The 24,820-nt window shown below is 34.6% G+C and overlaps 3 protein-coding genes across 15 annotated transcripts in view; all 3 read right to left on the bottom strand.

The window, feature by feature from the left end:
• LOC7489692 (germin-like protein subfamily 1 member 16) overlaps positions 1-22,872 on the bottom strand; it is a 64,696-nt gene extending 41,824 nt beyond the window's left edge. For 2 of the 13 annotated variants that reach the window (XM_006375854.3, XM_052446354.1), the window contains exons 1-2: positions 22,737-22,872; positions 22,062-22,579 (exon numbers count right to left, since the gene is read on the bottom strand). In XM_006375854.3, the coding sequence (XP_006375916.1) occupies positions 22,062-22,579; positions 22,737-22,857 (639 nt within the window). In that variant the 5' untranslated portion in view covers positions 22,858-22,872. Of the gene's footprint in view, positions 1-4,683; positions 5,202-5,359; positions 5,526-8,809; positions 9,043-17,714; positions 18,233-18,389; positions 18,560-22,061; positions 22,580-22,736 lie in introns of those variants that run through there. The other 11 variants (XM_052446348.1, XM_052446352.1, XM_024583449.2 and 8 more) reach the window with 6 other exon arrangements.
• LOC112323845 (germin-like protein subfamily 1 member 16) lies at positions 9,053-9,557 on the bottom strand. Its single transcript, XM_024583465.2, has one exon. It carries the CDS (start codon positions 9,555-9,557, stop codon positions 9,057-9,059), a length of 501 nt encoding a protein of 166 aa, XP_024439233.2. The 3' UTR covers positions 9,053-9,056.
• Positions 13,147-14,191, bottom strand: LOC7474643 (germin-like protein subfamily 1 member 16). Its single transcript, XM_002319637.4, is given in 3 exon segments — positions 13,147-13,883; positions 14,041-14,095; positions 14,097-14,191. Coding segments are annotated over 3 exon segments (687 nt in total). The 5' UTR covers positions 14,163-14,191; the 3' UTR covers positions 13,147-13,317.
• Positions 22,873-24,820: the final 1,948 nt, after the last annotated feature.

The following is a 24,820-nucleotide window of genomic DNA, read 5'->3' as shown; positions in this document are numbered from 1 at the left end:
AGAAAATTAAGATTGCAATTTCACATAAAATTGTTAATGCTTGATGCTTCCTTAATTGCGCTGGGGTTTTCCCATACTTTTTTGACCATCCCTTGTTTTCCCTTTCCTGCCAAATCTTCTAGCATTGTCAATTCATACATTAATTCTTTCTTTTTTATGTAAAAAAAAAAAACTATATACTAACTCAATATATTTCTTATCTTAACTTAAAGGTTACCTTTACTATGTGTTTTCTCCTAAATTTATTTATTTTTAGTGACCTTAATTATTATAATTGATTTTTTTATTTTTTTATAATTTTCTGTAGAAAAATTGATCTCGATCCCTAAAAATAGGAGACTTGTCGGTTTAGTTATGTTTGTTTATCATTTATATGATTTCATGGTTTTTTAACACACAAAAAAACTTAAACAAAAATAATAGAAATGATGACGGGATTAAATTAACTAAAATTAATAAAAAGATATATTTTTTCTATTGTTCTAATTTGTTTTTCAAAATATACCTAAACTAGCAGTGAACACAACAATTAAATAATATGAATAAAATGAACAGTGCTGAAAATTAATACCCAATAAATAAAATATTTACAAAAACTAATCAAGAAATAACATAGCATCAAGAGAGAATATACAAGTAAAGGCTCAACCCTGAAGCTCCCAGCAAGTCATCATTTTGTCTCACATCGATGGACGTCTCGGTGGGGACCAAAAAACTATCATTGAAATTGGAGTCGCCACAAAGAAATCAAGCAAACTAGGGATCTTAAAATGTGCACTGGTTCCAGATACTTAGGTAAGGGGTTAGTTATGCTTAAGGAAAGATTGTCGTCACCGTTACAACATCCTTTCTTACGAAAGATTACCTTTATTATGTGTTTTCTCCTAAATTTATCTTCTAATTGCCCTTAATTACCTAATTATTTTTTCTTATTTTAATTCTATTCATGGATCTATATAGGAATATTGTAGGCATACTATAGAAAATATTGTAGTCATACTTTTGTGTTGTAAACTCCACCATTACTATGGTATATTGCCCTACACACACACACACACACACACACACACACACACACACATATATATATATATATATATATATATATAGAAAAGGTTGGTTAACGAATAGGATAAGCCTTCTAATTATGCTCAAGTTGGTATTAGAGCCTTCTGCCGTCAAAACTCTTTTCTCCCTCTTCCCCTTGCAGTCGGCCTTCTCTGTTTTTCCTAAATGGATTTACTATTGCCGCCGACTTCACCCTCACCACCGGTGGTGCAACCCAGCTGGCCAACCATCTACAAGCTGTTGCCAGTGGTGTCTTCCCTCCACAACAGCAGCCCACATGCAAAGCATGTCTATGACTCCTCCTCACAAGTTTTTGCCATTCCTCTGCACATTATGGGAACACAAACTCCAACTATCGTTGCTTTATCAAACACCCACCAAGTTGTTCGTTGAACTTACAAACACAAATTATCTCTATTAGCGAATGCAGATGAAGCCATATCTCCTTGGTAAAGGTGTTTTTCACTTCGTTGACAGCTCAATGACGTGTCATCCGTCTCATGTTTCTGACAGTTCTGCTGGTCCTTCCTCTACAATTAGCCCTTCTTTTCTTCGTTGGAAGCAACAAGATCAACTTATTTTGAGTGCATTACTCTCCTCTCTCTCCGTGGATGTGTTGCATCTCGTGGTAGATTGACATACCTCGCATTGTGTTTGGGTGCACTCTTGATAAAGCCCTTGCGTCTCCGTCCAATTCTCCCATCATGCAACTCCATGGTTCCTTCCAACTCTTCGGCAAGGTGGCTCATCGGTAAGTACCTACATGCAGCAAGCCAAATCGTTATTTGATGAATTGGCTGATGTTGGTCGCCCCATGTCCCTTGAAGACTTCAATCTCTATGTGTTTTGTGGCCTTCGTGGTGAGTTCAAAGACTTGATAACGAGTCTTATAATCAAGGCAGAATCAATTTCGTATGCGAATCTATACAGCCATCTTCTCACCAATGAATTTCTGCACAAGAACTCTCTTCAGTCCATGGATGCCACTGTCTCTCTGATGCCTTCATCTTTGCTGTCGCAGCCACCTCTGCTGCCCAACACCACAACCCTCCACTCATTTGCTATGTCTCATCACAGCTCAAACTTCAGCCGTAACATGGTAGTTCTCGAGGTAATTGGCATCCCAACAGCAACTACGACGTCAGATTAGTCTTCTCCATTGTCGTTTCGTGATTTGAAAATTCATCAGCTTGATATCAATAATGTCTTCCTCAATGGCGTTCTTCATGAGGAGGTCTACATGAAACAACCTCCAGGTTTTGTTGACTCTACTCCCCCTCTCATGTGTGTCGATTGCATAGGTCTTTATATGGTTTAAACAGGCTCTGCGAGCTTGGTACACTCGTCTGAATGACTTCCTGCTATCTACTGGTTTTGTGCCTCTAAGGTGGATACCTCATTATTTATCTTCTCTGTTGGTGCTGATATTTGTTATCTTCTGGTCTATGTTGATGATATTCTGCTTATGGGTAGCAACTCTCTTCTGTTTCAATGCCTTATCCAGCTACTGAGCGCAGAATTTAAGCTCTGTGATTGGGTACTGTTTCTTATTTTTTAGGTGTTGAGGTTACCACCTACTGGTATGGGTCTTATGCTCTAACAACATAAATATACACTTGACATCTCACTCGGGCTGGAATGTTATCTTGCAAACCGTTGATACTCCTATCTCGACATCCCAAACTACCATACTACCTGATCCTTTGTTTTCTGATGCTACACGCTTTCGTAAAATTGTGGGTGCTCTTCAATATCTCACTTTTACGAGACCAAATATTTGCTTTGCTGTTAACAGAGTCTGTCACTTTATGCATGCTCCCACATATTTTTTTTGGGATGTTGTTAAACACATCTTGCGTTATCTTAAGGATACGACAACACATGGCCTCCATATTACTCTTAGTTCTTCCTTGCCTTACATGGCTTTACATATGCAGATTGGGTAATGATAGAAAATCTAAGGGTGGTTATCTTGTGTTCTTTGGTCAGATGTCGATTTCATGGAAATCAAGTAAACAACGTATAGTTGCTCGCTCTTCTACTGAAGCTGAATACAAAGCCTTAGCCGATGGCACTGCTGAGGTTATCTGGCTTCAGTATTTATTAAACAAATCTTCAGATTTCGTTTGTTTCTGCTCCATCATTTGGTGTGATAACCTTGGTGTCACTTATTTGTCTGTGAATCCTGTTTTCATGCTCGCACAAAACATGTTGAGATTGATTATCATTTTGTCCGAGATAGAGTTGCAAAGAAGGAGATTCAGATTCATTTTATTTCCTCTCACGATCAACTTGCAGATGTCTTCTAAGCCACTTCTTACTGCTTCGTTTACTGCTTTTCGTTTCAAGCTTTGAGTTGATCCTCCACCCTCAGCATGAGGGGGCATATTAATGCATCTATATAGGAAATATTGTAGGCATACTATATAGAAAATGTTGTAGTTATACTCTTGTTTGTAACCTCCCCATTACTATTGTATATTGCCCTACACACACACACACACACACACACACACACACACACATATATAATATATATATATGAAGGTTGGCTAACCAATAGGTTAGCCTCCTAATTATTCTCAACTAATTATGTTATAATTTTTTCATGGAAATTTATGTCGATCTCTAAAATAAAGACTTATCGGTTTGGTTATTTAAAATTCAAATCTTGACATCGATCCCTTTTAAAGGAGACTTGTTGTTTTGAACACGGGTATTGGACCTATAAGGATGGTAAAATGGAATTGGGTTTTGGCCCATTCATTTTGGTTTTTTTTGAAATGAACCTGAAGACCATCATTATTCTATGGCTTTTGTGGGATCACATCGACCGAGCTAAAATTTTTGTACCATAGACCCGAAAAATATTACATAAGTAAATAGTAATGATTGAAAATGGATTTTTTTGTGTAAAACACCCTTGCCCTAATTTCTTGGCAATCCTATAGTTATAAGAATCTAGGTATAACCAGCAACAAGTTGTTTGCCGTAGCGGGTGACAAGTGCGTGCTGCTTTTTTTAATTAAAAAAATAAAAAAAAAATGACATGTGATCTACATTAAAAAAAATTGAAGGCCAGACATACAAGCATAATCTAGCAGGTCATTTTGTTGATTATTGATTTTGCAAAAGTTTTTTTTTTTATTATTGTTTATTCTAGTCGTTTAAATTATCTTTCCACTCATTAAATCAATCAAGTCCCATCATTTAAATTTTCATATAGTTTCCACTAGCACCTATTTGTCTTCTCATTAAAAAAAGAAAAAGAAAAAAAAGTTGACCTGTCTCTGCGTCATGCGGGTCACAATAGTATCTTCTAAGACATGAACAAGCTTCGGCAATGTAAAGGTACAACGTCTGGTTAGTATTTAGAATAGTACGATAACTGCAATTCTTTGGTGTCATATTGTTACGCTTTTATATCATTGCCAAACCGAGCATAAAAGACAGGAGCAGAAACCTATTTATTTAGGATAATAAAAATGAAAGAGGTACGTAGTAATGAATTGAAAACATGCCAAACATGAGGCTGCAGCTTCATGTCTTCTTAATAAATGTGTTCTTCTAATTGTTGTTGTCCGTCCAGAGTTGTTTCTGAAGATAGTCGACTACCTTCTTGTCCACCTGGAAGGCCTTGGTTAGAACATTAGGATTAATGGGTGGATCTGCTCCAAACACTGCTTTTGCAATTGTAATCACACCAGGGTTCTGGCTGCTTAAACTGGCGAATGCAACGGCATTGGTTTTTCCCACATTGAGCTGGAAATGAATGAGTCCGACTGGGAACACAAAAACATCTCCGGGATTTAAGACCTTGGTGATTAGGCGATTATCTCCGTTAGCTAAGTTAGATGTGACAAAACCAACATAGAGGGTACCCTCCACGACTACTAGGATCTCAGTGGCACGAGGGTGAGTGTGGGGTGGGTTCAGGCCACCATGTGGTGCAAAATCAATGCGAGCGAAGGATATGCCAAGAGTGTTGAGTCCTGGAATTTGAGCAACATTGACAGCAGTGACATTTGAACCAACTGCACTGGAAGTGTCCCGAGGAACGTTGAGTCCAGGAAAGAAGAAATCCTTTGCAGTAACTTGCTCCGGGTCCTTGCAGAACTTTCCGTTCACGAACACTGCATGCATGAGAAAGGCATTTTTGATGCCCGTAAAAAGTCAGTCAATTAATAGATAATTAAAATATATACAGGATGCCTGATATTTTCAGTGCAATATTATCATGTAACTCCTGACAAAAAACTCTTAACGAAACACTTAAAAATTAAGCACATACCACCATCGGTTTCTTTGATGGCAACACAGAAGTCCTGAAGCGGACCAGGATCAGAGGCAGAGGCAAATGAAGAAGCCAAAGCCAAGACGACGAAAACTAGTACAAACTTGAGTCCTTCCATCAGATTCTATACGGATTTTTCTTGTGGAGAGGGGTGAGATATCTAGCGAGGATGCAAGGCTATTATAGCTAGGTTGGAGTCATTGAATTAGTCCTAAATGAAGGCTACGAAGACTCAGTAGTTGCTCGTTCTATGATGTCAGTGATGAAACCAAGTCCTCAAAAACATTTGACATTATCCATCATATGCCAATATTCTCTTTATAATACTCTTTCCAACATGATACTTTTCCATTAAGTTAACAGACTGGGTGTGCATGTCTCCTGTCACAAGGCTTTATCAAAGAACTCCGGTGAAAATGTGAGAGTTGGTCGAGAACTAAAGATTAATTGTCCGGGGCAGTTAATTCAATGGAAGTTTCTTATGATTGTCCTATTGATATGGTTTTCTAGCTCGTTCTTGATATTGTCCCACTTGCACCAAGCGCTAATACAATCTTCTGTCAAAATAATGCAATTGTGAAGTCTATATGGAAATCACTAAAAACGTTGTTAATATTTCAAACATATATTGGAGCTAGCTGGCTAAGGTCTATAATTATATAGTCATCTAATCTTATTTTAATTTTAACTGTCATGTAGAAACTGAATAGTATTCCATATGACCTCGTATTGTTGGTAAGATCATGTCTTCATTCTTCATCTAATATTCACTGCAGATTTGATCCTGTTACAAGCCAAACTGTTCTTATTGAAAATGCATGTTTGTTGGGATGTTTATTCCTTTCACTAATCCATTAAATTGATCCCACCAGAAGAAAATTGTAAACGCTGGTGGAGTATTCTGTTAGCGTGTAACACTCATTCCATCAACAAATTTACATCTTCGACAGTTAGATTTACTTTACCTGACAAAAACATGTCGTCGAAAAAACATTGTTAGAAAAACTTTTTTCGGAGATTTGCTATCCGTCAGCATTCATCGACCATTTCTAATCTGTAATTAAATTACTGATAAAACATTCCATTTCCATATTCCATTAATTGTCCCCTAGAAGAAAACCTTTTGAACCATTTCGTAACTTTTCAATGAAATGGCTGCTAGTAGATTGTTGACAAAATCATCAACAAATTGTTTTTTTTCTAATTAACCGGTGATTTCATCGGAATTTCCAGTAATTGTTTTGAATTATTTAGGTTGTTAATGAAAACAATAACGAAAATCACAATAATAATTTTATGAACACCAAAATTTATTAATTTAATATTCTTTCCAAAATAATTTTACAATAATAAATATATCGCTACACAAATTTGGCTCTACTTCGCTTTTTGACCTGTTTTAGGGACCATCGCTACAAATTCCAGCGTTGACTAGCTTGGGTTGGATTGTTGTGTGCGCAATAAAATCCGACCTCCTTTCTCCAGTTGATTGCCATACAAATCCCATAAACCCAATTCCTATCGAGTCATTAGTTTCTCCATCCTCCAACCACAATGAGGATCGTGGGGGGTTAACGGGAAAGCGTCTTCTCCATGTTTTTCAAACCATTGCAGCAATATATGTTTCCTAGAAAAACAAAAAATACAAGTCAAATATAATTATAAGAATTACAAGAAATGAAAAATATATATATTTTTATATGAGTTTCCTTAATATAATATATTATAAGAATTACAAGAAATAAACATTTTCGCTCTGCTATCTGCTAACTTCTTCACCCATTTCCCCCTATCTGTCTTTTTTATACAAGTTTCTCCTCGTATAACTCCATCGGAGTAGGGTTACGCCCAAGTTGTTTTTCTTGTAAAATAAATAAGTTGTTAAATGTCTAAAAAAATAAATGGTACATTAATAAATAAGGAAAAAAATAATTTAAACATTCTTATCAGGCCCTTTGCATGGTTGACAAATGAAAGGGTGTGCCTACTCATCGAACCATTTGTTTTTTTGTATTGGTTTTGCGTCCTAGATGGCGAACACCTTTTAAAGTGTTCTGAAGCCATAAATTATAGAAACAGCCCCAATTATCCTTCTGTGACGTGACTCGGTCTATGATTTTTCTAACCACGATGTCAATAGAGCTGACTTTTTTTTTTTTTGCATATTTGTGGGCATCATACCACAATCATGCAACATAGTACAAAGACATTGTTAAAAATACATAAGATTAGAAAATTAAGATTGCAATTTCACATATAAAATTTGTTAATTGCTTGATGCTTCCTTAATTGCGCTGGGGTTTTCCCATACTTTTTTGACCATCCCCTTGTTTTCCCTTTCCTTGCCAAAATCTTTCTAGCATTGTCAATTCATACATTAATTCTTTTTTTTTTTATGTAAAAAAAAAACTATAATACTAACTCAATATATTTCTTATCTTAACTTAAAGGTTACCTTTTACTATGTGTTTTCTCCTAAATTTATTTATTTTTAGTGACCTTAATTATTATAATTGATTTTTTTTTTAATATTTTCTATAGAAAAATTGATCTCGGTCCCTAAAAATAGGAGACTTGTCGGTTTTAGTTATGTTTGTTTTATCATTTATATGATTTTCATGGTTTTTTAACGCACAAAAAACTTAAACAAAAATAATAGAAATGATGACGGGATTAAAATTAACTAAAATTAATAAAAAGATATTTTTTCTATTGTTCTAATTTGGTTTTTCAAATATACCTAAACTAGCATGTGAACACACAATTAAATAATATGAATAAAATGAACAGTGCTGAAAATTAATAGCAATAAATAAAAATATTTACAAAACTAATCAAGCAAATAACATAGCAATCAAGAGAGAATATACAAGTAAAGGCTCAACCCTGAAGCTCCCAGCAAAGTCATCATTTTGTCTCACATCGATGGACGTCTCGGTGGGGACCAAATAACGATCATTGAAAATTGGAGTCGCCACAAAGAAATCAAGCAAACTAGGGATCTTAAAATGTGCACTGGTTCCAGAGACGCAGGTAAGGGGTTAGTTATGCTTAAGGGAAGATTGACGGCGCCCTCACGACATCCTTTCTTACAAAATGTTACATTTATTATGTGTTTCTTCTAAATTTGTCTTTCTAATTACCCTTAATTACCTAATTATTTTTTTACTTATTTTTAATTCTTTATAATTTTTTCATGAAAAATTTGACGTCGATACATAAAAATAAAAAACTTATGAGTTTGGTTATTCATAAAATTTAAATCTTGACATCGATCCCTTTTAAAAAGGATCCTTTTTATTTTGAACACGCGTATTGGACATGCAAGGATTGCAAAATAAAACTGGGTTTTGGCCCATTCATTTTGGTTGTTTTGAAATGAACCCGAAGGCCGTCATTATTTCCGTGGGCTTTCGTTAGTATTTAGAAATAGTACGATAACTGCAATTCTTTGGTGTCATATTGTTACGCTTTTTATATCATTGCCAAACCGAGCATAAAAGACAGGAGCAGAAACCTATTTATTTAGGATAATAAAAATGAAAGAGGTACGTAGTAATGAATTGAAAACATGCCAAACATGAGGCTGCAGCTTCATGTCTTCTTAATAATGTGTTCTTCTAATTGTTGTTGTCCGTCCAGAGTTGTTTCTGAAGATAGTCGACTACCTTCTTGTCCACCTGGAAGGCCTTGGTTAGAACATTAGGATTAATGGTGGATCTGCTCCAAACACTGCTTTTGCAATTGTAATCACACCAGGGTTCTGGCTGCTTAAACTGGCGAATGCAACGGCATTGGTTTTTCCCACATTGAGCTGGAAATGAATGAGTCCGACTGGGAACACAAAAACATCTCCGGGATTTAAGACCTTGGTGATTAGGCGATTATCTCCGTTAGCTAAGTTAGATGTGACAAAACCAACATAGAGGGTACCCTCCACGACTACTAGGATCTCAGTGGCACGAGGGTGAGTGTGGGGTGGGTTCAGGCCACCATGTGGTGCAAAATCAATGCGAGCGAAGGATATGCCAAGAGTGTTGAGTCCTGGAATTTGAGCAACATTGACAGCAGTGACATTTGAACCAACTGCACTGGAAGTGTCCCGAGGAACGTTGAGTCCAGGAAAGAAGAAATCCTTTGCAGTAACTTGCTCCGGGTCCTTGCAGAACTTTCCGTTCACGAACACTGCATGCATGAGAAAGGCATTTTTGATGCCCGTAAAAAGTCAGTCAATTAATAGATAATTAAAATATATACAGGATGCCTGATATTTTCAGTGCAATATTATCATGTAACTCCTGACAAAAACTCTTAACGAAACACTTAAAAATTAAGCACATACCACCATCGGTTTCTTTGATGGCAACACAGAAGTCCTGAAGCGGACCAGGATCAGAGGCAGAGGCAAATGAAGAAGCCAAAGCCAAGACGACGAAAACTAGTACAAACTTGAGTCCTTCCATCAGATTCTATGCGGATTTTTCTTGTGGAGAGGGGTGAGATATCTAGCGAGGATGCAAGGCTATTTATAGGTTGGAGTCATTGAATTAGTCCTAAATGAAGGCTACGAAGACTCAGTAGTTGCTCGTTCTATGATGTCAGTGATGAAACCAAGTCCTCAAAACATTTGACATTATCCATCATATGCCAATATTCTCTTTATAATACTCTTCCAACATGATACTTTTCCATTAAGTTAACAGGACTGGGTGTGCATGTCTCCTGTCACAAGGCTTTATCAAAGAACTCCGGTGAAAATGTGAGAGTTGGTCGAGAACTAAAGATTAATTGTCCGGGGCAGTTAATTCAATGGAAGTTTCTTATGATTGTCCTATTGATATGGTTTTCTAGCTCGTTCTTGATATTGTCCACTTGCACCAAGCGCTTACAATCTTCTGTCAAAATAATGCAATTGTGAAGTCTATATGGAAATCACTAAAAACGTTGTTAATATTTCAAACATATATTGGAGCTAGCTGGCTTAAGGTCTATAATTATATAGTCATCTAATCTTATTTTAATTTTAACTGTCATGTAGAACTGAATAGTATTCCATATGAACCTCGTATTGTTGGTAAGATCATGTCTTCATTCTTCATCTAATATTCACTGCATTTGATCCTGTTACAGCCAAACTGTTCTTATTGAAAATGCATGTTTGTTTGGATGTTTATTCCTTTCACTAATCCATTAAATTGTCCCACCAGAAGAAAATTGTAAACGCTGGTGGAGTATTCTGTTAGCGTGTAAACACCATTCCATCAACAATTTACATCTTCGACAGTTAGATTTACTTTACTGACAAAAACATGTCGTCGAAAAAACATTGTTAGAAAAACTTTTTTCGGAGATTTGCTATCCGTCAGCATTTCATCGACCATTTCTATCTGTAATTAAATTACTGATAAAACATTCCATTTCCAATATTCCATTAAATTGTCCCACTAGAAGAAAACTTTTGAACCATTTCGTAACTTTTCAATGAAATGGCTGCTATATATTGTTGACAAAATCATCAACAAATTTGTTTTTTTCTAATTAACCGGTGATTTCATCGGAATTTCAGTAATTTTTTTTGAATTATTTAGTTGTTAATGAAAACAATAACGAAAATCACAATAATAATTTTATTGAACACCAAAATTTATTAATTTTAATATTCTTTCCAAAATAATTTTACAATAATAAATATATCGCTACACAAATTTGGCCTACTCGCTTTTTGACATGTTTTAGGACCATCGCTACAAATTCCAGCGTTGACTAGATGGGTTGGATTGTTGTGTGCGCAATAAAATCCGACCTCATTTCTCTAGTTGATGCCATACAAATCCCATAAACCCAATTCCCTATCGAGTCCATTAGTTTCTCCATCCTCCAACCACAATTGAGGATCGTGGGGGGTATACGGGAAAGCGTCTTCTCCATGTTTTCAACCATTGCAGCAATATATGTTTCTTAGAAAACAAAAAAATACAAGTCAAATATAATTATAAGAATTACAAGAAATTAAAAAATATATATATTTTATATGAGTTTCCTTATATAAGTCAAATATATTATAAGAATTACAAGAAATAAAACATTTTCGCTCTGCTATCTACTAACTTCTTCACCCATTTCCCCCTATCTGTCTTTTTTATACAAGTTTCCTCGTATAACTCCATCGAGTAGGGTTACGCCCAAGTTGTTTTTCTTGTAAAATAAATAAGTTGTTAAAATGTCTAAAAAATAAATGGTACATTAATAAATAAGGAAAAAAATAATTTAAAACATTCTTATCAGGCCCTTTGCATGGTTGACAAATGAAAGGGTGTGCCTACTCATCGAACCATTTGTTTTTTTGTATTGGTTCTGCGTCCTAGATTGCGAACACCTTTTAAAGTGTTCTGAAGCCATAAATTATAGAAACAGCCCCCAATTATCCTTTGTGACGTGACTCGGTCTATGATTTTTCTAACCACGATGTCAATAGAGCTGACTTCTTTTTTTTTTGCATATTTGTGGGCATCATACCACAATCATGCAACATAGTACAAAGACATTGTTAAAAATACATAAGATTAGAAAAATTAAGATTGCAATTTCACATATAAAATTTGTTAATTGCTTGATGCTTCCTTAATTGCGCTGGGGTTTTCCCATACTTTTTTGACCATCCCCTTGTTTTCCCTTTCCTGCCAAAATCTTTCTAGCATTGTCAATTCATACATTAATTCTTTTTTTTTTTTATGTAAAAAAAAAACTATATACTAACTCAATATATTTCTTATCTTAACTTAAAGGTTACCTTTACTATGTGTTTTCTCCTAAATTTATTTATTTTTAGTGACCTTAATTATTATAATTGATTTTTTTTTTTATAATTTTCTATAGAAAAATTGATCTCGGTCCCTAAAAATAGGAGACTTGTCGGTTTAGTTATGTTTGTTTTATCATTTATATGATTTTCATGGTTTTTTAACGCACAAAAAAACTTAAACAAAAATAATAGAAATGATGACGGGATTAAAATTAACTAAAATTAATAAAAAGATATATTTTTTCTATTGTTCTAATTTGTTTTTCAAATATACCTAAACTAGCATGTGAACACAACAATTAAATAATATGAATAAAATGAACAGTGCTGAAAATTAATACCAATAAATAAAAATATTTACAAAACTAATCAAGCAAATAACATAGCAATCAAGAGAGAATATACAAGTAAAGGCTCAACCCTGAAGCTCCCAGCAAAGTCATCATTTTGTCTCACATCGATGGACGTCTCGGTGGGGACCAAATAACTATCATTGAAAATTGGAGTCGCCACAAAGAAATCAAGCAAACTAGGGATCTTAAAATGTGCACTGGTTCCAGAGACTCAGGTAAGGGGTTAGTTATGCTTAAGGGAAGATTGACGGCGCCCCCACGACATCCTTTCTTACAAAATGTTACATTTATTATGTGTTTCTTCTAAATTTGTCTTTCTAATTACCCTTAATTACCTAATTATTTTTTTACTTATTTTTAATTCTTTTATAATTTTTTCATGAAAAATTTGACGTCGACACATAAAAATAAAAAACTTATGAGTTTGGTTATTCATAAAATTTAAATCTTGACATCGATCCCTTTTAAAAAGGATCCTTGTTATTTTGAACACGCGTATTGGACATGCAAGGATGGCAAAATGAAACTGGGTTTTGGCCCATTCATTTTGGTTGTTTTGAAATGAACCCGAAGGCCATCATTATTCCATGGGCTTTCGTTAGTATTTAGAAATAGTACGATAACTGCAATTCTTTGGTGTCATATTGTTACGCTTTTTATATCATTGCCAAACCGAGCATAAAAGACAGGAGCAGAAACCTATTTATTTAGGATAATAAAAATGAAAGAGGTACGTAGTAATGAATTGAAAACATGCCAAACATGAGGCTGCAGCTTCATGTCTTCTTAATAAATGTGTTCTAATTGTTGTTGTCCGTCCAGAGTTGTTTCTGAAGATAGTCGACTACCTTCTTGTCCACCTGGAAGGCCTTGGTTAGAACATTAGGATTAATGGGTGGATCTGCTCCAAACACTGCTTTTGCAATTGTAATCACACCAGGGTTCTGGCTGCTTAAACTGGCGAATGCAACGGCATTGGTTTTTCCCACATTGAGCTGGAAATGAATGAGTCCGACTGGGAACACAAAAACATCTCCGGGATTTAAGACCTTGGTGATTAGGCGATTATCTCCGTTAGCTAAGTTAGATGTGACAAAACCAACATAGAGGGTACCCTCCACCACTACTAGGATCTCAGTGGCACGAGGGTGAGTGTGGGGTGGGTTCAGGCCACCATGTGGTGCAAAATCAATGCGAGCGAAGGATATGCCAAGAGTGTTGAGTCCTGGAATTTGAGCAACATTGACAGCAGTGACATTTGAACCAACTGCACTGGAAGTGTCCCGAGGAACGTTGAGTCCAGGAAAGAAGAAATCCTTTGCAGTAACTTGCTCCGGGTCCTTGCAGAACTTTCCGTTCACGAACACTGCATGCATGAGAAAGGCATTTTTGATGCCCGTAAAAAGTCAGTCAATTAATAGATAATTAAAATATATACAGGATGCCTGATATTTTCAGTGCAATATTATCATGTAACTCCTGACAAAAACTCTTAACGAAACACTTAAAAATTAAGCACATACCACCATCGGTTTCTTTGATGGCAACACAGAAGTCCTGAAGCGGACCAGGATCAGAGGGCAGAGGCAAATGAAGAAGCCAAAGCCAAGACGACGAAAACTAGTACAAACTTGAGTCCTTCCATCAGATTCTATGCGGATTTTTCTTGTGGAGAGGGGTGAGATATCTAGCGAGGATGCAAGGCTATTTATAGGTTGGAGTCATTGAATTAGTCCTAAATGAAGGCTACGAAGACTCAGTAGTTGCTCGTTCTATGATGTCAGTGATGAAACCAAGTCCTCAAAACATTTGACATTATCCATCATATGCCAATATTCTCTTTATAATACTCTTTCCAACATGACACTTTTCCATTAAGTTAACAGGACTGGGTGTGCATGTCTCCTGTCACAAGGCTTTATCAAAGAACTCCGGTGAAAATGTGAGAGTTGGTCGAGAACTAAAGATTAATTGTCCGGGGCAGTTAATTCAATGGAAGTTTCTTATGATTGTCCTATTGATATGGTTTTCTAGCTCGTTCTTGATATTGTCCACTTGCACCAAGCGCTTACAATCTTCTGTCAAAATAATGCAATTGTGAAGTCTATATGGAAATCACTAAAAACGTTGTTAATATTTCAAACATATATTGGAGCTAGCTGGCTTAAGGTCTATAATTATATAGTCATCTAATCTTATTTTAATTTTAACTGTCATGTAGAACTGAATAGTATTCCATATGAACCTCGTATTGTTGGTAAGATCATGTCTTCATTCTTCATCTAATATTCACTGCATTTGATCCTGTTACAGCCAAACTGTTCTTATTGAAAATGCATGTTTGTTTGGATGTTTATTCCTTTCACTAATCCATTAAATTGTCCCACCAGAAGAAAATTGTAAACGCTGGTGGAGTATTCTGTTAGCGTGTAAACACCATTCCATCAACAATTTACATCTTCGACAGTTAGATTTACTTTACTGACAAAAACATGTCGTCGAAAAAACATTGTTAGAAAAACTTTTTTCGGAGATTTGCTATCCGTCAGCATTTCATCGACCATTTCTATCTGTAATTAAATTACTGATAAAACATTCCATTTCCAATATTCCATTAAATTGTCCCACTAGAAGAAAACTTTTGAACCATTTCGTAACTTTTCAATGAAATGGCTGCTATATATTGTTGACAAAATCATCAACAAATTTGTTTTTTTCTAATTAACCGGTGATTTCATCGGAATTTCAGTAATTTTTTTTGAATTATTTAGTTGTTAATGAAAACAATAACGAAAATCACAATAATAATTTTATTGAACACCAAAATTTTATTAATTTTAATATTCTTTCCAAAATAATTTTACAATAATAAATATATCGCTACACAAATTTGGCTACTCGCTTTTTGACCTGTTTTAGGACCATCGCTACAAATTCCAGCGTTGACTAGCTTGGGTTGGATTGTTGTGTGCGCAATAAAATCCGACCTCATTTCTCCAGTTGATGCCATACAAATCCCATAAACCCAATTCCTATCGAGTCCATTAGTTTCTCCATCCTCCAACCACAATTGAGGATCGTGGGGGGTATACGGGAAAGCGTCTTCTCCATGTTTTTCAACCATTGCAGCAATATATGTTTCCTAGAAAACAAAAAATACAAGTCAAATACAATTATAAGAATTACAAGAAATTAAAAATATATATATTTTATATGAGTTTCCTTAATATAATTATTATAAGAATTACAAGAAATAAAACATTTTCGCTCTGCTATCTGCTAACTTCTTCACCCATTTCCCCCTATCTGTCTTTTTTATACAAGTTTCCTCGTATAACTCCATCGGAGTAGGGTTACGCCCAAGTTGTTTTTCTTGTAAAATAAATAAGTTGTTAAAATGTCTAAAAAAATAAATGGTACATTAATAAATAAGGAAAAAAATAATTTAAACATTCTTATCAGGCCCTTTGCATGGTTGACAAATGAAAGGGTGTGCCTACTCATCGAACCATTTGTTTTTTTGTATTGGTTTCTGCGTCCTAGATTGCGAACACCTTTTAAAGTGTTCTGAAGCCATAAATTATAGAAACAGCCCCCAATTATCCTCTGTGACGTGACTCGGTCTATGATTTTTCTAACCACGATGTCAATAGAGCTGACTTTTTTTTTTTTTTTTTGCATATTTGTGGGCATCATACCACAATCATGCAACATAGTACAAAGACATTGTTAAAAATACATAAGATTAGAAAAATTAAGATTGCAATTTCACATATAAAATTTGTTAATTGCTTGATGCTTCCTTAATTGCGCTGGGGTTTTCCCATACTTTTTTGACCATCCCCTTGTTTTCCCTTTCCTGCCAAAATCTTTCTAGCATTGTCAATTCATACATTAATTCTTCTTTTTTTTTATGTAAAAAAAAAACTATATACTAACTCAATATATTTCTTATCTTAACTTAAAGGTTACCTTTTACTATGTGTTTTCTCCTAAATTTATTTATTTTTAGTGACCTTAATTATTATAATTGATTTTTTTTATTTTTTTTTTATAATTTTCTATAGAAAAATTGATCTCGGTCCCTAAAAATAGGAGACTTGTCGGTTTAGTTATGTTTGTTTTATCATTTATATGATTTTCATGGTTTTTTAACGCACAAAAAAACTTAAACAAAAATAATAGAAATGATGACGGGATTAAAATTAACTAAAATTAATAAAAAGATATATTTTTTCTATTGTTCTAATTTGTTTTTCAAAATATACCTAAACTAGCATGTGAACACAACAATTAAATAATATGAATAAAATGAACAGTGCTGAAAATTAATAGCAATAAATAAAAATATTTACAAAACTAATCAAGCAAATAACATAGCAATCAAGAGAGAATATACAAGTAAAGGCTCAACCCTGAAGCTCCCAGCAAAGTCATCATTTTGTCTCACATCGATGGACGTCTCGGTGGGGACCAAATAACTATCATTGAAAATTGGAGTCGCCACAAAGAAATCAAGCAAACTAGGGATCTTAAAATGTGCACTGGTTCCAGAGACTCAGGTAAGGGGTTAGTTATGCTTAAGGGAAGATTGACGGCGCCCTCACGACATCCTTTCTTACAAAATGTTACATTTATTATGTGTTTCTTCTAAATTTGTCTTTCTAATTACCCTTAATTACCTAATTATTTTTTTACTTATTTTTAATTCTTTTATAATTTTTTCATGAAAAATTTGACGTCGACACATAAAAATAAAAAACTTATGAGTTTGGTTATTCATAAAATTTAAATCTTGACATCGATCCCTTTTAAAAGGATCCTTTTTATTTTGAACACGCGTATTGGACATGCAAGGATTGCAAAATAAAACTGGGTTTTGGCCCATTCATTTTGGTTGTTTTGAAATGAACCCGAAGGCCGTCATTATTTCGTGGGCTTTCGTTAGTATTTAGAAATAGTACGATAACTGCAATTCTTTGGTGTCATATTGTTACGCTTTTTATATCATTGCCAAACCGAGCATAAAAGACAGGAGCAGAAACCTATTTATTTAGGATAATAAAAATGAAAGAGGTACGTAGTAATGAATTGAAAACATGCCAAACATGAGGCTGCAGCTTCATGTCTTCTTAATAAATGTGTTCTTCTAATTGTTGTTGTCCGTCCAGAGTTGTTTCTGAAGATAGTCGACTACCTTCTTGTCCACCTGGAAGGCCTTGGTTAGAACATTAGGATTAATGGGTGGATCTGCTCCAAACACTGCTTTTGCAATTGTAATCACACCAGGGTTCTGGCTGCTTAAACTGGCGAATGCAACGGCATTGGTTTTTCCCACATTGAGCTGGAAATGAATGAGTCCGACTGGGAACACAAAAACATCTCCGGGATTTAAGACCTTGGTGATTAGGCGATTATCTCCGTTAGCTAAGTTAGATGTGACAAAACCAACATAGAGGGTACCCTCCACGACTACTAGGATCTCAGTGGCACGAGGGTGAGTGTGGGGTGGGTTCAGGCCACCATGTGGTGCAAAATCAATGCGAGCGAAGGATATGCCAAGAGTGTTGAGTCCTGGAATTTGAGCAACATTGACAGCAGTGACATTTGAACCAACTGCACTGGAAGTGTCCCGAGGAACGTTGAGTCCAGGAAAGAAGAAATCCTTTGCAGTAACTTGCTCCGGGTCCTTGCAGAACTTTCCGTTCACGAACACTGCATGCATGAGAAAGGCATTTTTGATGCCCGTAAAAAGTCAGTCAATTAATAGATAATTAAAATATATACAGGATGCCTGATATTTTCAGTGCAATATTATCATGTAACTCCTGACAAAAACTCTTAACGAAACACTTAAAAATTAAGCACATACCACCATCGGTTTCTTTGATGGCAACACAGAAGTCCTGAAGCGGACCAGGATCAGAGGCAGAGGCAAATGAAGAAGCCAAAGCCAAGACGACGAAAACTAGTACAAACTTGAGTCCTTCCATCAGATTCTATGCGGATTTTTCTTGTGGAGAGGGGTGAGATATCTAGCGAGGATGCAAGGCTATTTATAGGTTGGAGTCATTGAATTAGTCCTAAATGAAGGCTACGAAGACTCAGTAGTTGCTCGTTCTATGATGTCAGTGATGAAACCAAGTCCTCAAAACATTTGACATTATCCATCATATGCCAATATTCTCTTTATAATACTCTTTCCAACATGATACTTTTCCATTAAGTTAACAGGACTGGGTGTGCATGTCTCCTGTCACAAGGCTTTATCAAAGAACTCCGGTGAAAATGTGAGAGTTGGTCGAGAACTAAAGATTAATTGTCCGGGGCAGTTAATTCAATGGAAGTTTCTTATGATTGTCCTATTGATATGGTTTTCTAGCTCGTTCTTGATATTGTCCACTTGCACCAAGCGCTTACAATCTTCTGTCAAAATAATGCAATTGTGAAGTCTATATGGAAATCACTAAAAACGTTGTTAATATTTCAAACATATATTGGAGCTAGCTGGCTTAAGGTCTATAATTATATAGTCATCTAATCTTATTTTAATTTTAACTGTCTTGTAGAACTGAATAGTATTCCATATGAACCTCGTATTGTTGGTAAGATCATGTCTTCATTCTTCATCTAATATTCACTGCATTTGATCCTGTTACAGCCAAACTGTTCTTATTGAAAATGCATGTTTGTTTGGATGTTTATTCCTTTCACTAATCCATTAAATTGTCCCACCAGAAGAAAATTGTAAACGCTGGTGGAGTATTCTGTTAGCGTGTAAACACCATTCCATCAACAATTTACATCTTCGACAGTTAGATTTACTTTACTGACAAAAACATGTCGTCGAAAAAACATTGTTAGAAAAACTTTTTTCGGAGATTTGCTATCCGTCAGCATTTCATCGACCATTTCTATCTGTAATTAAATTACTGATAAAACATTCCATTTCCAATATTCCATTAAATTGTCCCACTAGAAGAAAACTTTTGAACCATTTCGTAACTTTTCAATGAAATGGCTGCTATATATTGTTGACAAAATCATCAACAAATTTGTTTTTTTCTAATTAACCGGTGATTTCATCGGAATTTCAGTAATTGTTTTTGAATTATTTAGTTGTTAATGAAAACAATAACGAAAATCACAATAATAATTTTATTGAACACCAAAATTTTATTAATTTTAATATTCTTTCCAAAATAATTTTACAATAATAAATATATCGCTACACAAATTTGGCTACTCGCTTTTTGACCTGTTTTAGGACCATCGCTACAAATTCCAGCGTTGACTAGCTTGGGTTGGATTGTTGTGTGCGCAATAAAATCCGACCTCATTTCTCCAGTTGATGCCATACAAATCCCATAAACCCAATTCCTATCGAGTCCATTAGTTTCTCCATCCTCCAACCACAATTGAGGATCGTGGGGGGTATACGGGAAAGCGTCTTCTCCATGTTTTTCAACCATTGCAGCAATATATGTTTCCTAGAAAACAAAAAATACAAGTCAAATACAATTATAAGAATTACAAGAAATTAAAAATATATATATTTTATATGAGTTTCCTTAATATAATTATTATAAGAATTACAAGAAATAAAACATTTTCGCTCTGCTATCTGCTAACTTCTTCACCCATTTCCCCCTATCTGTCTTTTTTATACAAGTTTCCTCGTATAACTCCATCGGAGTAGGGTTACGCCCAAGTTGTTTTTCTTGTAAAATAAATAAGTTGTTAAAATGTCTAAAAAAATAAATGGTACATTAATAAATAAGGAAAAAAATAATTTAAACATTCTTATCAGGCCCTTTGCATGGTTGACAAATGAAAGGGTGTGCCTACTCATCGAACCATTTGTTTTTTTGTATTGGTTCTGCGTCCTAGATTGCGAACACCTTTTAAAGTGTTCTGAAGCCATAAATTATAGAAACAGCCCCCAATTATCCTCTGTGACGTGACTCGGTCTATGATTTTTCTAACCACGATGTCAATAGAGCTGACTTTTTTTTTTTTTTTTTGCATATTTGTGGGCATCATACCACAATCATGCAACATAGTACAAAGACATTGTTAAAAATACATAAGATTAGAAAAATTAAGATTGCAATTTCACATATAAAATTTGTTAATTGCTTGATGCTTCCTTAATTGCGCTGGGGTTTTCCCATACTTTTTTGACCATCCCCTTGTTTTCCCTTTCCTGCCAAAATCTTTCTAGCATTGTCAATTCATACATTAATTCTTCTTTTTTTTTATGTAAAAAAAAAACTATATACTAACTCAATATATTTCTTATCTTAACTTAAAGGTTACCTTTTACTATGTGTTTTCTCCTAAATTTATTTATTTTTAGTGACCTTAATTATTATAATTGATTTTTTTTATTTTTTTTTTATAATTTTCTATAGAAAAATTGATCTCGGTCCCTAAAAATAGGAGACTTGTCGGTTTAGTTATGTTTGTTTTATCATTTATATGATTTTCATGGTTTTTTAACGCACAAAAAAACTTAAACAAAAATAATAGAAATGATGACGGGATTAAAATTAACTAAAATTAATAAAAAGATATATTTTTTCTATTGTTCTAATTTGTTTTTCAAAATATACCTAAACTAGCATGTGAACACAACAATTAAATAATATGAATAAAATGAACAGTGCTGAAAATTAATAGCAATAAATAAAAATATTTACAAAACTAATCAAGCAAATAACATAGCAATCAAGAGAGAATATACAAGTAAAGGCTCAACCCTGAAGCTCCCAGCAAAGTCATCATTTTGTCTCACATCGATGGACGTCTCGGTGGGGACCAAATAACTATCATTGAAAATTGGAGTCGCCACAAAGAAATCAAGCAAACTAGGGATCTTAAAATGTGCACTGGTTCCAGAGACTCAGGTAAGGGGTTAGTTATGCTTAAGGGAAGATTGACGGCGCCCTCACGACATCCTTTCTTACAAAATGTTACATTTATTATGTGTTTCTTCTAAATTTGTCTTTCTAATTACCCTTAATTACCTAATTATTTTTTTACTTATTTTTAATTCTTTTATAATTTTTTCATGAAAAATTTGACGTCGACACATAAAAATAAAAAACTTATGAGTTTGGTTATTCATAAAATTTAAATCTTGACATCGATCCCTTTTAAAAGGATCCTTTTTATTTTGAACACGCGTATTGGACATGCAAGGATTGCAAAATAAAACTGGGTTTTGGCCCATTCATTTTGGTTGTTTTGAAATGAACCCGAAGGCCGTCATTATTTCGTGGGCTTTCGTTAGTATTTAGAAATAGTACGATAACTGCAATTCTTTGGTGTCATATTGTTACGCTTTTTATATCATTGCCAAACCGAGCATAAAAGACAGGAGCAGAAACCTATTTATTTAGGATAATAAAAATGAAAGAGGTACGTAGTAATGAATTGAAAACATGCCAAACATGAGGCTGCAGCTTCATGTCTTCTTAATAAATGTGTTCTTCTAATTGTTGTTGTCCGTCCAGAGTTGTTTCTGAAGATAGTCGACTACCTTCTTGTCCACCTGGAAGGCCTTGGTTAGAACATTAGGATTAATGGGTGGATCTGCTCCAAACACTGCTTTTGCAATTGTAATCACACCAGGGTTCTGGCTGCTTAAACTGGCGAATGCAACGGCATTGGTTTTTCCCACATTGAGCTGGAAATGAATGAGTCCGACTGGGAACACAAAAACATCTCCGGGATTTAAGACCTTGGTGATTAGGCGATTATCTCCGTTAGCTAAGTTAGATGTGACAAAACCAACATAGAGGGTACCCTCCACGACTACTAGGATCTCAGTGGCACGAGGGTGAGTGTGGGGTGGGTTCAGGCCACCATGTGGTGCAAAATCAATGCGAGCGAAGGATATGCCAAGAGTGTTGAGTCCTGGAATTTGAGCAACATTGACAGCAGTGACATTTGAACCAACTGCACTGGAAGTGTCCCGAGGAACGTTGAGTCCAGGAAAGAAGAAATCCTTTGCAGTAACTTGCTCCGGGTCCTTGCAGAACTTTCCGTTCACGAACACTGCATGCATGAGAAAGGCATTTTTGATGCCCGTAAAAAGTCAGTCAATTAATAGATAATTAAAATATATACAGGATGCCTGATATTTTCAGTGCAATATTATCATGTAACTCCTGACAAAAACTCTTAACGAAACACTTAAAAATTAAGCACATACCACCATCGGTTTCTTTGATGGCAACACAGAAGTCCTGAAGCGGACCAGGATCAGAGGCAGAGGCAAATGAAGAAGCCAAAGCCAAGACGACGAAAACTAGTACAAACTTGAGTCCTTCCATCAGATTCTATGCGGATTTTTAATATGTGAGGTTTATATTATGCAGGTACTTATTCAACATTCATTTAATTTTTAATATGTGAGGATTTTTAAAAAAATTAAAAACATTCATTTAATTTTATGCAGGTACTTATTCAACTTTAAGAAAAAAATAAAAAAACAAGATGTATATTGAAATTTTGATATGTGAGGTTTATATTATTAAAGAGATCATCTCAATATTTATATAGTACAATTCCAAGCTTCACTAAAGAACAAAAATCAATCTACTTGAGTCCCTTCAATCCAGACACAATTTTCTAGCTAGGTCCCTTATAAACCTAGCTAGGCCACATAGTGTCCAAATGCACCAAGTGCTTACAATCTTCTGTTAACATAATGCAATTGTGAAGTCCATATGGAAATCACTAAAAACGTTCTTCCACCTGTTCTAGGACCGTCACTTCAAATTGCAGCATATACTAGCTTCGGCTGTGCGTATCTAGAGTCGAAGCAGTATAATCCGATCTCATTTCTCTGGTCGATGTCATAAGTTTCCTATTAGCCCAATTTTTATTGAGTTTGTTAATTTCTCCATCTTCCAACCACAATTAAGATCATGAGAAGTATGGGTGAAAGTGTTTTCTACATGTTTTTCAAACCATTGCAGCGTTATATGTTTCCTACAAAACAAAAAATACAAGTCAAATATAATTAAAAGAATTACAAGAAAAAAAACTTATAAAAAACACTTTCTTATTAAAAGCAACCTTTACTATGTGTTTTCTCCTAAATTTATTTTTTTGATTGCCCTTAATTATCCTGGTTAACTTATTTTTAATTTTTTAATTCTTCTATAGAAAAATTGATGTCTTGGGACGCAAAGCCTAAAATCAATTTCATCTTAGACAAGAATGCACAGTTACTTATCTACTAATGGATTAAGAGTATGTGTTTTCCTGATAGACATACTTTAAACATATCAAGGTTGGTAAATTTGGAGGATTGCTAATTGTATGGAATGAAGAGTCATGACTGCCACATGTTTATGCAAACACTTATTCCACTAACTTACCAGAATTTATTGTTAAAGGGAATATGGGATGCACTCATCAAGATCAGTCATTTTTTTAGAAATATATGATCCAACAATTTACAGACACAACACATAAAGAGGTTTGAAATGAATATCATCCAGACAATTTGCAAACTTGAGATGATATTCTCTTCATTATTCTTCGACACAATGGAGCATCTACCCATACATCTACCGTTTGAAGCAAAAGTTGAAGGCCTAGTCCAATGTAGATGGATGTATCCATTTGAGAGATTAGGGATTACACATGCATCATAATTAAAATTCTATTATCTTTTTTAAAAAATTGAAAACATTCATTTAATTTTATGAAGGTACTTGTTCAACCTTAAGAGAAAGGTAAAAAAAACAAGGCGCATGTTGAGGCTTTGATATGTGAGGCTTATATTGTTAAAGAGATCATCTCAACATTTATCTCGTACAATTCCAAGCTTCACTTGAGAACAAAAATCAATCGCGTTCCAAAGCATAACAATGGTGGGTAAGTGTCTTTGAGGGGGAACTTATCAATATTCTCCTATTTTGGACAATACGTACAAAAAAATATTGTGAGGAGAAGATATTTGACAGAAATAGAATTCAAGCAAGCATATAATTATGTGTTATTTAACTGCGATAAACTGAAACTTTTTATTTAGTAAGTACAATACTTCATATGTCGTTACTTTTGAATCATTTATCTCTCATACTATCATAAACTAATAAATTGTTGAATTCCTCATAGACAACATCGTTAATTTTTACTATCCTAAAACTCATAGCTGACTGAATCGATCTTAAATCTTTTGATTAAAAGAAGAATAATTTTTCATATGGTTCAAAACACATGTAAGGGTTGTTTAATTATTCTTATCTCTTGGGATACTTAATTTCATTACACATTTCTTGT

The sequence above is a fragment of the Populus trichocarpa genome, chromosome 13 (assembly GCF_000002775.5).
Source record: "Populus trichocarpa isolate Nisqually-1 chromosome 13, P.trichocarpa_v4.1, whole genome shotgun sequence".
Taxonomy (NCBI): domain Eukaryota; kingdom Viridiplantae; phylum Streptophyta; class Magnoliopsida; order Malpighiales; family Salicaceae; genus Populus; species Populus trichocarpa.
The sequence above is the reverse complement of the archived record's forward strand: the minus strand, read 5'-3'. Positions and strand labels throughout refer to the sequence as shown.